Here is a 13792-nt window from a genome sequence, read left to right on the forward strand (position 1 = left end):
ACCATTGGGCTTTCTGTTCACAACGTTGACCTCAGAAAACCGCTAGCCCAAACAACGCCATACACGTGGTCTGCAGTTGTGAGGCGGTTGGCCAAATTCTCTAAAACAAAGTTGGAAGTGGCTTATGGTAGAGAAATGAACATGCTGGACATTCCTGCAGTCAGCATGCCAGTTGCAGTCAGCATTGTGTTGTGTGCATTTTAGAGTGGCCTTTTATTGTCTGTGTAATGACCATGCTGTTTAATCAGCTTCTTGATATCCCACACCTGTCAGGTGGATTAATTATCTTGGAGAAATGCTTACTAACAGGGATGTAAACAAATGTGTGCACAATTGTGTTTACATGTTGTGTTTATATTTTAGTTCAGTGCATATTCCTGAGCTTTCTTATATTTCCTATATATAGGACAGACACTTCAAAACCTTATTCCTTATGATTTTTTGGGGGGACTGTATGTTTTGCCATTTAGGCATGTGTTATTCAATGCGTTTATGGGCTATAGAAGACGAGGCCAAATTGAATATTTTATCAAATCATTTTTTAATTATGTATATGTTTTTATACCTACATTGGTCCTACAATTATAAATAAAATAGCTAAATGGTCCATGGTATGACCATCTTAAATCCATTCCATATGCTAGTTTAGTCTGAAGTCTGTTTATTGAAAAACTGTCTTATTCAGACCGTGGGTGATGGATGATTTTCCAACAAATTTGTTAGTGAGATTATGGCAGTGGTAGAGGCTTGTTTGTAAGCAAAACAAAGTCAGGAGACATACAGTATCACTTGCACGGAAAAAACGGTGACAAAGGAAACTTGACTGAGATACAGTAACCTGACACGTGTGAGATGGGGCACAACAATATCAGTCAGCCTGCAAGGCAAGAGCCTGCCTGTATATGACCTTTGCCTTAGACTTCATAGAGAGAAATAAGATCTAGTATTATACGCCTTATAATAAGACATTATAGTTCATATATGCTTATAACAGGTAATATAGTGTTATACCTGTCAGCTCTCTGTAAAATGTTACAGAGGGAGGCTGCAAGTAGTGTGCATAGGTATAGAGGTCAGTGTGTACTATAACGCTAAACTCCTTTTAAATGGCTAGCAGGACACAGTTCTGCCCATCCTGTATTGAAAGCTGATCACACCTCAGGAATATTTGAACAGTTTTCCAAACATACATACATAAAGAAAGACAGACAGACATTATTCAGTTGATTCAAAATAATACTATCCAAAATACAGTTATTGTCTTGTTATGAAATGCAAGTCAAATTCAATGTTCTGTAAATAGTGGTCTGTATCAGCGAGGAGTACTAATCAAACTTTGCTGCTCATTGTAAAGTTTTAGCTTTATGGCAGGCTTTGGCAGCCAGAAGCTTAGTGTAGAAGTCAATGGGGTGTTTTAATGTAATGCTTTGACCCAGACTCCCAGCTGTGTGTGACGCAGACTGGAGTATTACAGCCACTCCTGCTGTACTTGACTTGTCATTAGACTATAAAGACCCAGTAGGTTGTCCATAAATTAGGCCAGTTAGGGAATGTGTAAGCGGGGCATTAATGAAGTGCTGACCAAGAGGAAAAATACGAACATACAGCTGCACGCCTACTTTCCCTCTCTCCATTTACAAAGCAGAATGTAGTCACTCACACACACATGCACACCAAGGTTATTATAGTTTTGTGTTTTTATATTAGTATATATTTCTATTAGTTTCAAGATTTTTATTTGAAATTCAGTTTAGTTTCAGTCAGTTTTCAGATCTGATTTACTAGTTTTTAGTTAGTTTAAGTTTTATAAAACATTTCTATTTAGGTTTTATGTTATTTGGTTTCAGTTTTAGTGTTAGGGACAGAAAGTAGCCTATGTGTGGGAGGCTAGGAGCCATTTATGTTTTGTATAGTTTTGGTGTTTTTTGAGATGTCACTTCTTGCCACTGTGGTGCAGTAATGGCATAAGGTGATGGGTCAGGTCCTGAGTTATAGTCCAAGATAGACACCTGTTGTTTTAAACGTAATTTACTCACGTTCACATACCCCGTTTCGTGGTGGTTGCCATCTGCTTTATAGAGCCGATAGCTAGCACTCAGTGTGCACTGGAACAAGCGTGAACAGCGTCATCACATCATCCAGAAGCATGGCAGACATTGAACAAAAATATAAACGTAACATGCAACAATTTCAATGATTACACTGAGTTAGTTCATATAAGGAAATCAGTCAATTTAAATAAATGAATTAGGCCCTAATCTATGAAGATTAGGGCTGAAGAACAGTAATGGGCCCACCCACTTGGGAGCCAGGCCCAGCCAATCAAAAGCCCACAAAACGGCTTTATTACAGACAAATACTCAGCTGTTTCATCAGCTGTCCGGGTGACTGGTCTCAGATGATCCTGCAGGTGGCGGCTCCCGCAGGAGGCTGCTTATGGTATAGAAATTAACATGAAATTCTCTGGCAGCAGCTTTTGTGGACATTCTTGCAATCAGCATGCCGATTGCATGCTCCCTCAGAACTTGAGACATCTGTGGCATTGTGTTACAAAACTGCACATTTTAGAGTGGCCTTTTATTGTCCCCAGCACAAGGTGTGTAATGTGTGTAATGCACCTGTGTAATGATCATGCTGTTTAATCAACTTCTTGATATGCCACACCTGTCAGGTTGATGGATTATCTTGGCAAATGAGAAATGTTTACTAACAGGGATGTAAACAAATTTGTGCCCACAATTTGAGAGAAATGTTTTTTGTGCGTATAGAACAATTCTAGGATAATTTATTTCAGCTCATGAAACATGGGACCAACACTTTTCATATTGCGTTTATTTTTTTGTGATGTATAAATGTTAATATCTTTGGCTGTGAGTGATGGAAAAAAATATTTACTTGACTAAAGGTGATGACTAAGGCGTCTTATTTGCAATTTTCAGTGTGGACTACTCCATGGCAATTATCTTTTTGGGATTGAATTCAGCTAAACTGCAATACCGAAAGAAAAGAAAAGCAGATACTCTGTGTGACTATGTGAGAAAAATGTCTTGCATAATAATGTTCATCTCATTGGGTGTGTTCGAGTAGTAAGGCTAACAACACCAACTGTACGGAAGTCGATGTGTGTAGTTGGGAGAGATGAATCTGTGACAGCCGAACAGCAAGGCTCAGATCAACAGGCATATTGTTTATAAATGTTGAAATAAGCGTTTCTTAATCCCCATATCACACACTTACAAACTGAAAACATAACATGTGTATAATGAATTGGTAAGAGAGTCTCAAATGTCACTTTCATTTGTATCCTCTGTTCTGCTTGTATGTTTAGAATCGCTTTAAAGTTGCAGTCACATCTTTGGTCACGTTCGCGGAGGTCAACCAAAAACACCCTATTGATTAGACATACAAATATTGCCTTCCACTAACCAGGAATTGGCTGCATGGTGCAGTTGGTGAGGATGCAGCTAACAAAAAATGTTCCCAAAACGTTCAAGAATGTTCCCTTAAGAGTTTCATTAGGTCATTAACTAACGTTTTCATAGGAATGTTTCCATTATGTACAAGGAATATTTCCAAGAGACCATTCCCTTATTGTCAAATAGAACTCACCCAGAACGTGGTTACCAATTTAAGATATTCATGTTCTAGACACATTTCATGGTAACATTGCAAGAACATTTTGTCCAAACGGTTGCCGTGTTCTCAGAACATAAGATATGAATGTTCTAGACATGTCTCATGTGTCCAGTTTTCTGAGGGTTAGGAGAATATTCTATCAACGTCCCACCAAACATATACAGAATATGGTTGCCATGTTCTCAGAATCTAAGATGTTAATGTTCTAGACATGTCTCATGTTGCAAGAACATTTCTGTGTATCAGTTGTCAGAACGTCGCTTGATGTTCCCAAAGAAACAATGCCCCCAAAATTAATGTTTCATTAACATAATGCCTTGTTACTTCGGCAGAGCCAATCAAGGCCCTGATTAGTGAACCACTGATCCATTCATAGGTCTTTGTCTTTTGGCAAGGTTAGGGATACTTTCACACCGACACATTGCTTTTAACATACAGTTTTCAACTTACATATTTTACGTAAATAATTTCATTGTGCATGTTCATGTATATAGTAATTATTAATCATGTCTTCACCTGAGATTTAAACTCAAAACATCTTGGTCCACGATACTCTGATCTTTCCACTACGCCACCATGTCGGTGTCAGATGTCAGTTAATCTGATGAGTCTCATCGTTGATTTGACTTGCTTATTTCAGCGATTTTAAAGGCTTTTTGTATAGTTGTCTAAAGTTGGTGGGGCATGTTAACCTGTTTTATTGTTACTCCGGAATCACTATGATTAATAAAATAGTTTTTCTTGAGTGTACTTTTAACAGAGCTGAGATTTATATCAAAGTTGCATTCATCTATTCCTTACACCAATCAAGTAGATTCATCTACATAAGTTCCTAACTATAGTGGCCCAATAAGCACATGCCCTTCAGATATCCCTTATTGGGACAGTGGTTAGGGTGTTTGACATTGTTGCTGGTGGCCTCGGATTGAGGCCCGGTAGGGGAGTCACCATACTCTTACATTTTCAGTAATATACAGTTGAAGTCAGAAGTTGACATACACCTTAGCCAAATACATTAAAACTCAGGTTCACAATTCCTGACATTTAATCCTAGTTACAATTCCCTGTCTTAGGTCGGTTAGGATCACCACATTATTTTAAGAATGTGAAATGTCCGAATAATAGTAGAGAGAATGAATTATTTCAGCTTTTTTCTTTCATCACATTCCCAGTGGGTCAAAAGTTTACATATACTCAATTAGTATTTGGTAGCATTGCCTTTAAATTGCTTAACTTGGGTCAAAGGTTTCGTGTAGCCTTCCACAAGCTTCCCACAATAAGTTGGGTGAATTTTGGCCCATTCCTCCTGACAGAGCTTGTGTAACTGAGTCAGGTTTGTAGGCCTCCTTGCTCGCACACACTTTTTCAGTTCTACCAACACATTTTCTATGGGATTGAGGTCAGGGCTTTGTGATGGGATTGAGGTCTTGGCTGATTTCTTTTGATTTTCCCATGATTTCAAGCAAAGAGGCACTGAGTTGAAGGTATGCCTTGAAACAGATCCGCAGGTACACCTCCAATTGACTCAAATTATGTCAATTAGCCTATCAGAAGCCTGTAAAGCCATAACATCATTTTCTGGAATTTTCCAAGCTGTTTAAAGGCACAGTTAACTTAGTGTTTGTAAACTTCTGACCCACTGGAATTGTGATACAGTGAATTACAAGTGCAATAATCAATCATCTGTAAACAATAGTTGTAAAAATGACTTGTGTCATGCACAAAGTAGATGTTCTAACCGACTTGCCAAAACTATCATTTGTTAACAAGAAATGTGTGAAGTGGCTGAAAAACAAGTTTTAATGACCCAATTCTAAGGGTATGTCAACTTCTGACTTCAACTGTGTATGTATATGTATGTATATTTTGTACTGCTCTTGGCATATAATTATTGTTTGGATAACCTTATTTGCTATTTTGTATTGAATAATTATTGTAATGTTTGTTTATGTGTCAAGGGATGGGCGATCAACTGGTGATTTGACACAAAAATACAAATTAATTCATACATTCACTTGTATAGAGCTGAAACAACTTGATACCCTACATATGCAAAGTATATGGACACCCATTCAAATTAGTGGAGTCGGCTATTTCGGGCACACCTGTTGCTGCCAGGTGTATAAAATAGAGCACACAGCCATGCAATCTCCATAGCAAAAACATTGTCATTAGAATGGCCTTATTGAAGAGCTCAGTGACTTTCAACGTGGCATTGTCATAGGATGCCACCTTTCCAAAAAGTTAGCTTATCAAATTTCTGCCCTGCTAGAGTTGCCCCGATGAACTGTAAGTGCTGTTATTGTGAAGTGGAAATGTGTGGGAGTAAAAATGGCTCTGACGCTAAGTGGTATGCCACACAAGCTCACAGAACAGGACCACCGAGAGCTGAAGTGCGTAAAAATCGTCTGTCCTCAGTTGCAACACTCACTACCGAGTTCCAAACTGCCTCTGGAAGCAACGTCATGAAATGGGTTTCCATTTCCGAGCAGCTGCACGCAAGCCTAAGATCACCATGTGCAATACCAAGCGTTGGCTGGAGGGGTGTAAAGCTCGCAGCCATTTGGACTCTGGAGCAGTGGAAACTCATTTCCTGCAGTGATGAATCATGCTTCACTATCTGGCCGTCTGACTGACGAATCTGAATTTGGCAGATGCCAGCAGAACGCTACCTTCCCCAATAAACACTGCCTACTTTAAAGTTTGGTGGAAGATTAATAATGGTCTGGGGCTGTTTTTCATGGTTCGGGGTAGGACCATTAGTTCCAGTCAAGGGAAATTTTAACGCTACATTATTCAATTACATTCTGGATGATTCTGTGCTTCCAACTTTGTGGTAACAGTTTTGGTAGGCCCTTTCAGTGTGGAAGAACTTGACTGGCTTGCACAGAGACCTGACATCAATCCCGTCGAACACCTTTGGGATGAATTGGAACGCGGACTGCGAGCCAGGTCTCATCGCCCAACATCAGTTCCCGACCTCACTAATGATCTTGTGGCTGAATGGAAGCAAGTCCCCGCAGCAATGTTCCAACATCTAGTGGAAAGCCTTCCCTGAAGAGTGGAAGCTGTTATAGCAGCAAAGGGTTGACCAACTCCATATTAATGCTCATGATTTTGGAATGAGATGTTCAACGAGCAGGTGTCCATATACTTTTGGCCATGTAGTGTATGTGAATATGGACTGTATGGAAAATGTGTGTGTATAGACAGTATGGAAAGTATGTTGATGGGTTCGGATTTCTAAACTTTTTAAATGTTGTTAATCATCAGTTAAACTAGAGACATGAGTAGTGCCGTAGTCTGGTTTATTCACCAGAAGTTAATTGTTATCTGTAGGAGGAATGTTTATGGTGGGTTCAAGGAAGGTTGGATAGGATCCAGGGGGCTTTGGGAGGTGCTGAGTAGAGGAGAGGCAATCACATGATTGCATTCACTGATAATGGTGGTGAGCTGTGGAGAAGTGAGGAAGGGGGTTGAGGTCAGGTCAACCTTAAGGGAGAAGGAACAGTTTGTGGCCCACATCACTTAATTTCCTGCCTAGTAATAAAGATGCAATGTTAAGAGAGGAGACTCCAACCAATTTGGGGTATAGATATTACCACTGGTGGAAATATGTCTTTGTCTTATGCAGCTGTATGACCCAATGGGGGAATCAAATCAAATCAAATGTATTTATATAGCCCTCCCTTACATCAGCTGATATCTCAAAGTGCTGTACAGAAACCCAGCCTAAAACAGCAAGCAATGCAGGTGTAGAAGCACGGTGGCTAGGAAAAACTCCCTAGAAAGGCCAAAACCTAGGAAGAAACCTAGAGAGGAACCAGGCTATGAGGCGTGGCCAGTCCTCTTCTGGCTGTGCCGGGTGGAGATTATAACAGAACATGGCCAAGATGTTCAAATGTTCATAAATGACCAGCATGGTCAAATAATAATAATCACAGTAGTTGTCGAGGGTGCAACAAGTCAGCACCTCAGGAGTAAATGTCAGTTGGCTTTTCATAGCCGATCATTAAGAGTATCTCTACCGCTCCTGCTGTCTCTAGAGAGTTGAAAACAGCAGGTCTGGGACAGGTAGCACGTCCGGTGAACAGGTCAGGGTTCCATAGCCGCAGGCAGAACAGTTGAAACTGGAACAGCAGCACGGTCAGTTGGACTGGGGACAGCAAGGAGTCATCATGCCAGGTAGTCCTGAGGCATGGTCCTAGGGCTCAGGTCCTCCGAGAGAGAGAAAGAAAGAGAGAATTAGAGAGAGCATACTTAAATCCACACAGGACACCGAATATAAACTCTGTTCTAATAAGCTTTACTAATCGTCAGAGTTTTAATAGGTTAATTTAGAATTTAACAATGTGAATATTAAAGGTTTGTATTACAGTAGTTATATAGATGAGCCATGACTAGAATACTGTATATTAATATAAATTGGGTAAAACATTAGGTAAACATTTTTTAAATAACCAGTGTTCTCTTAGGTGCAGCTTAGAGTACCAGGTGGTAACGGCTAGTGACATTGTTTGAGGTTCAGGGCAGGGTACTGGCCAGAGGTCGGCTAGTGGTGACTGTCTGAAGGCCTGGAGATAGAAGCTATTTATCAGTCTCTTGGTCCCTGTCTCTTCCTTTTTAGATGGTAGCGGGGTGAACAGGCTGTGGCTCGGGTGGCTGGGGTCCTTGATGATTTTCTTGGCCTTCCTATGACACCGGGTACTGTATATGTCCTGGTGGGCAGGCAGCGTACCACCGATGATGCCTTGGGCTGACCACACCACTCTCTGAGGAGCCCTGCCGTTGCGGACGTTGCAATTGCCCCACAGAGGTGCTGAGCTTCCACCCCTGTGAGGCCTCCGTGTTGAGGATCAGTTGGGCGGTATGCAAACTCTAGTGTGTCTCTGGTATACTCAGACTAAATGCAACTCTCTAACAATACTTATTTATCTCACTCTTATTATTAGAGTTCATTCTGATATTGACTTGGTCTTTGAGATCGTACTGCTGTGATTCCCAGTCCTGAGTTGATCCTCCTGTGTTTGTATATCATTGCTTGCTGGTACTTTGTGGTAGGCTGGTATTTCTCAGAAACAGATTAGCTCTTTCCTGCTCTTCCAGCCAATAGAGAACGTTGTAATAAATGACCTAGAAATACTTTCGCTCAACAATAGCACACCATGAAGCAGCCCATGCTGAGCAGGAGTGAGGATGATCCATAGCTCAATCATACGTTGCAAGTTATTATTGAGGTACAAAGCATCAATATTGCATTGTAGTATTGCACCTTATTTTTTATGTACATATTTCCATGTAGTACCACACACCTGATATTGAAAAATCCATAGGATAACTTGTGTGTGTGTACTTTATAATACAGAAGCGAGATGTGAACTGTATGTCTGAGAAGGTTTGCCGGTAATGGCAACCAGTCATACTGGTTGTCTGATTAAGTGCATTCATGGTGATTAATCAGTGTTCTTCTCAGTAGATGTAACAGTGTGGTAGATCAGCACTGCCTATTAGGGTTATAATTAGCAGGCTGTGAAGACGTTAGAGAGGGAAGGAGAAGGATGGCCAGACACCGTCTGGGTGCCCATATGCTACTGTGCTCTGGAGGAGGATGTAATGGGATTGGACGTACGTCAGGATTAGACGTCATCAGCTTGGTGACAATGAATGAGTCACCCACTGTAATGTGTTGTCTGCTAAATGTGTACAAAATATCCTTCTCCTTGGTTCGCTCCTAACACTAGCTAACTTCCTGAATTAACGGCATCGGAAATTAATTTAACCCCAAACCTGCTTTGGAGAGATTCCTCCGACTGTTCTTGAGTGAATGTGAGATTCACCATGTGACTGTGGCTGTAGTCCTACACCTATGCACTTTCAGCTCACTGTAAGTTGACCAATTAAATACTACAACCTGACTTTGTCAGAGCCCCTGCCCCACTGTCACTTTGTATTACCTCTATTACCTTAGTCGCATTAGGTCTAGGTTCTAACTTTACTGCTTACACACACACATACACATAGACATACACATACACATACACATACACACACAGTCAAGTCAAGGCTGTAAAGTATTGTGCAGGACAAGGTAATTGAATGTCTCAACAGAAGTAGTGTGGTGGTTACCTCAGAAACCAGAATTCATTAAAACAGCAGCCCTCTACTCTCCCATTCTCCCCTGTGCATTAACTCTAACCTGCAGAAGGTGAGACCTCTCTGATCAGGTTTCTCATCTTTCCTCTGAGTGCAGTGTGAAGTGTTAATGTGGTATTCCACTCTAACCACACATCTACACACCTCTAATAATAGACTGTAGGAGATGTGGAGGAGATGCCGCACTAGTCTGGCCAGCATGAGGTGTAAAACTGATCACTGGTCAACTCCAACTGGCTGTGGTCTGACCTGGGCCACGTTCAGTAGGCAATTATTGCGCTGACATGATACCATATTCTCTATAATCCTTGGGAAATTTGCTCTTCCGCAATGTTGTGCCCTGCTGCATGGGCCCCTGACCTGTCTTATCCCCCTCAATACAGTTCATTACTTTGGGGGAAGTGCCTGGTAATCTGTCCAAACCTTCTCCTATACTTTCACACTATAAGTCAAACCAGAGGACAGACAAAAGGTGAAGGTTCTGTTAGCAATCAAGGGGAAAATGTATTTTTATTTAAAAGGTCAGGTGTTGTAGAATTTTCTTTACTCTTAGGACTTTTTGCCTTTGTGTGATTGTTTAAGCTTAAAGTCGTGTAATGTTATGTTAAAAGTGTTATAGAATATAAATTTAAGTAGCAGAATTTGAAATTGTGTTTTTTTACACTGGATAAAAGTAGAGAATAAGAGCTAAAAAAAAATGGTAAAACACACTGCAGTTGGAGAACAATGGAAAAGTAATTTTTCTTTAAAAAATGGCCCTTGAATGTTTTGGTATATCTTCTTGAGAATCCATTCAGCATCGTTCACACCCTCTTAACCCTTAGCCCCACACATCTCTTTAACAATTCACATGTGAGGCCATTTGCTAAACAGAGTGATTAGTTTAGTAAACAACCAAAGATTTGAAGACTAAAAGTGTTAAAAGTATTAGCCTACAATAAGGAAAACTCGAGGTAAAAAACACTTGATCTAGTCCTTGGCCTATATCCTAATCTGACTTTAGTGCAGGTCATGTTGTTCTTCACATTATCGTCTCTGGTAAACACACTATATCAAACAAAAAAAAAGTGGATTTGTCACATGCACCGGATACAGAAGGTGTAAACAGTACAGTGAAATGGTTACTTGCATAGTAACAATATCAAAAACAGAAAGTGTCCAGATAAAAATATTTTTGAAATATTTTTGAATGATTAGATTATGCTTACCTGCCATACTTGTCTAAATTGATGGGTCATGTGAAATAAATGCTATAACCACTCCCCAGCCACATCTAGTTAAGTGGATGAGTCACTATTCTCTAGACTTGTACACATGTTCATGAAATACAATAGATGGCCGTAATCACCCCCTATCTTGATGGGTCATGTAATTATCTGGCGATGTGTTTTGTTAAGACATGTAGTCTTTTGTCTTTTGTTTAAACATGTAGCTAACTAAACAATGAACCGGCATTATCCCAACTCATACTACTACCAACCATTACAAACATTGTCATAGCTGTAATATAAATCTGCAGGTAGCTAAAGCTAACCAACCAGGTTCAATGTTAGCTACAGTAGCTAACATTAGGCTATAACGAAGAATGGAAATAGTTTATGATTGAATAATATTACTACACAGATCATACACTTAATGTTAGCTAGCGAGCCAGCAAGCTAACACTCGCTAGCTAGCTAACAGTACGCTTTAACTTGCAATTAAAACAACTTTCTGACAAAATTAGAAACGTATAATATCTGAAAATATAGCTAGACTCTTACCCGTGTACATTAATGAATCCTTCAAAACAGACTGGAACCATTTAACTCCGTTTTGTTTGTAGCTACATCTTGTTAGGCCAGCGTTGTGTCAAGTCACTCCACCTGACCATGGCAGGTGCAGAAAGTAGCAAATCACTTTTTCCAACTAATCTGTCGATAGCGCCTGCTCAATTCAGGGCATCAATGTTGTTGAGAAAAGTAGCTAAACCTTTGTAGTTCTCGATGGCTAACGTTATATATTTCAAAAATGGTGCAGTATAAAGGACTATCAACACATACTGAGCAACTCACATTATAAATAGAAGCATACTACATGGCAGACCAATCCAAACTCATCTCCTGGCATATCCAGCCCATCCATTATTATTATTATAAGCCGATCATGGCTAGTGGGAAGGTTCCTGACTTTTTCCAAGGCTAAACCAACTAGGCTCGTCATTTAGCAATTGTATTTGTATTTACGGATGGAATACAAGTTTGTTATTAAGGAACTTGAAAGTTCATTTGTTCCAGAAGGCATTTCTGCCCCCCAAAAAACATTTTGATAAAAAATGTTTGTTCAAATTACTCTCCTGTGAAGTAGTGACATGTGACATATGCCTAATTTCCTGAAACGAGTCACAAATGTCTTCTTCTTGTCTGTTGTGTGTTCACCAGTGGGAGTGTGCATGGTTCATCATCTTGTGCAGCACCTTCTCCTTGCTCCTCTTCTGGGCTTACTTCTGGTTGGAGGCCCACAATGACTACAACCAATTCAACTGGTGAGTGGGGCAGTTAGTCCTTACCAGAGTGACTGTGAGCTGTTTGTACCATTGTTTCTGTCCTTCAGAAGCACTCTCTCTTTTGAGCAGTTTTAAATTAGTAATTGAATGTGTGCATATTTCAATATCTCCTAGAAGGGCTTGTCTGTTTCATCCTCTTCTTGTCAAGGCACTGGTTCACCTTCCCCACCCGTTGTCTCTCATCCTCAGGTTACTATACAACCGTTCTGGGGAATGGAAGGACGGGACTGTCCCCATTCTGGCAACCACCGCAGTTGGCTTTAGTTACATTACATTTTTAATGGTGAGTGAGTTACCCATGTTTGGTTATATGCTTATACACACAGTAAAGCACATGTTGCTGCAGCAGCTTCAGTGTGATCTAACCTGATTGTGGCTCTGTTCGTTTCCAGATTTTAGCACTTTGTCATATTTCACTGGGACAGCAGCTGAACCTCTACTGGATCCACAAGGTAGGCTTCCAAATTAACTCTGACCTACGGAAATAAATACCGTATTACTATTAGCCCTGCATAGGAATGTGTAGGACAAATCAAACTGTTAGTATGTTTTTAACTCAGGTTGGTGTGTTGGCTGCCTTGATCACCACTGTCAGTGGCGTGGTCTCCATCGATGACGTCTGGGGGGACGAATGGGACATCATCCTCATATCTCTACAGGTCTACATCTCTATTTGTCTCTGTTTCTCTATTGGTCTTTTTTAGATGTTTGTGTGTAAACAAGGTTATAAAACTCCTGTCTTCCTGTGTTGTAATTCAGTCCACAGGGCCTTTCCTGCACATAGGAGCTCTGGCTGCCGTCACAGTGCTGGGCTGGCTAGTTGCTGAACAAGTGGTCCGTGCAGAGAGAACCAGTAAGTGTTGTGTTGGCTTAGGATTGGCTTTCACTGTAACTGTGACCAATAATACCAATATTGTACATATTACATTACATCATAATTAATATAATTGTAAACCATTATAACCATTAAGATGTTTGATAACGAACAATAACTGCAGCAGCATTCAGAAATTTGTGAGACCTAATGTCCTCACTCTGTGGTCTTCCTCCTTCCCAGAGTTCCACATGATATTGCTGCTGGTTTACCTGAGTGTCCTGCTGGCCCTCTACATGGCTCCCCTTGCCATCTCCTCACCCTGCATCATGGACAAGAACAGCCTCAAATCTCGACCTGACGTCATTGGACGACGGGGAGCGCCAATGGTAAGGCAATGGCTCTACTCTCTAGCCTCTTCATGTAGATCATTAATTATTAAATAGGTATAAGCGATAATGGTGGCTGGAGTTCACAATCACATTCAATTTGAGAGCTGTTCTGCATCAGGGTAATTAATGTACTGAATGTCTTGGAGCCCCAATAAAGAGCCCCATTAGCAAACACTATTTACTTGCTGGACAATGGAACAGTTCATTGGATAGGTGGAGTTCACAATCAGGTTCGAACAGGTCTGCTTTTTG

At 40.5% G+C, this 13792-nt stretch overlaps 1 protein-coding gene across 1 annotated transcript in view; it reads left to right on the forward strand.

The window, feature by feature from the left end:
* The window catches only part of LOC109892120 (glycerophosphodiester phosphodiesterase domain-containing protein 5-like), a 50089-nt gene that overhangs the window by 23297 nt on the left and 13000 nt on the right, over nt 1–13792 (forward strand). Inside the window, exons 3-8 of the mRNA XM_031826618.1 lie at nt 12210–12313; nt 12524–12617; nt 12727–12786; nt 12895–12993; nt 13094–13187; nt 13392–13537. Of these exons, the coding sequence (XP_031682478.1) occupies nt 12210–12313; nt 12524–12617; nt 12727–12786; nt 12895–12993; nt 13094–13187; nt 13392–13537 (597 nt within the window). The remainder of the gene's footprint in view (nt 1–12209; nt 12314–12523; nt 12618–12726; nt 12787–12894; nt 12994–13093; nt 13188–13391; nt 13538–13792) is intronic.

This window comes from Oncorhynchus kisutch, linkage group LG6 (genome assembly GCF_002021735.2).
Source record: "Oncorhynchus kisutch isolate 150728-3 linkage group LG6, Okis_V2, whole genome shotgun sequence".
Lineage (NCBI taxonomy): Eukaryota > Metazoa > Chordata > Actinopteri > Salmoniformes > Salmonidae > Oncorhynchus > Oncorhynchus kisutch.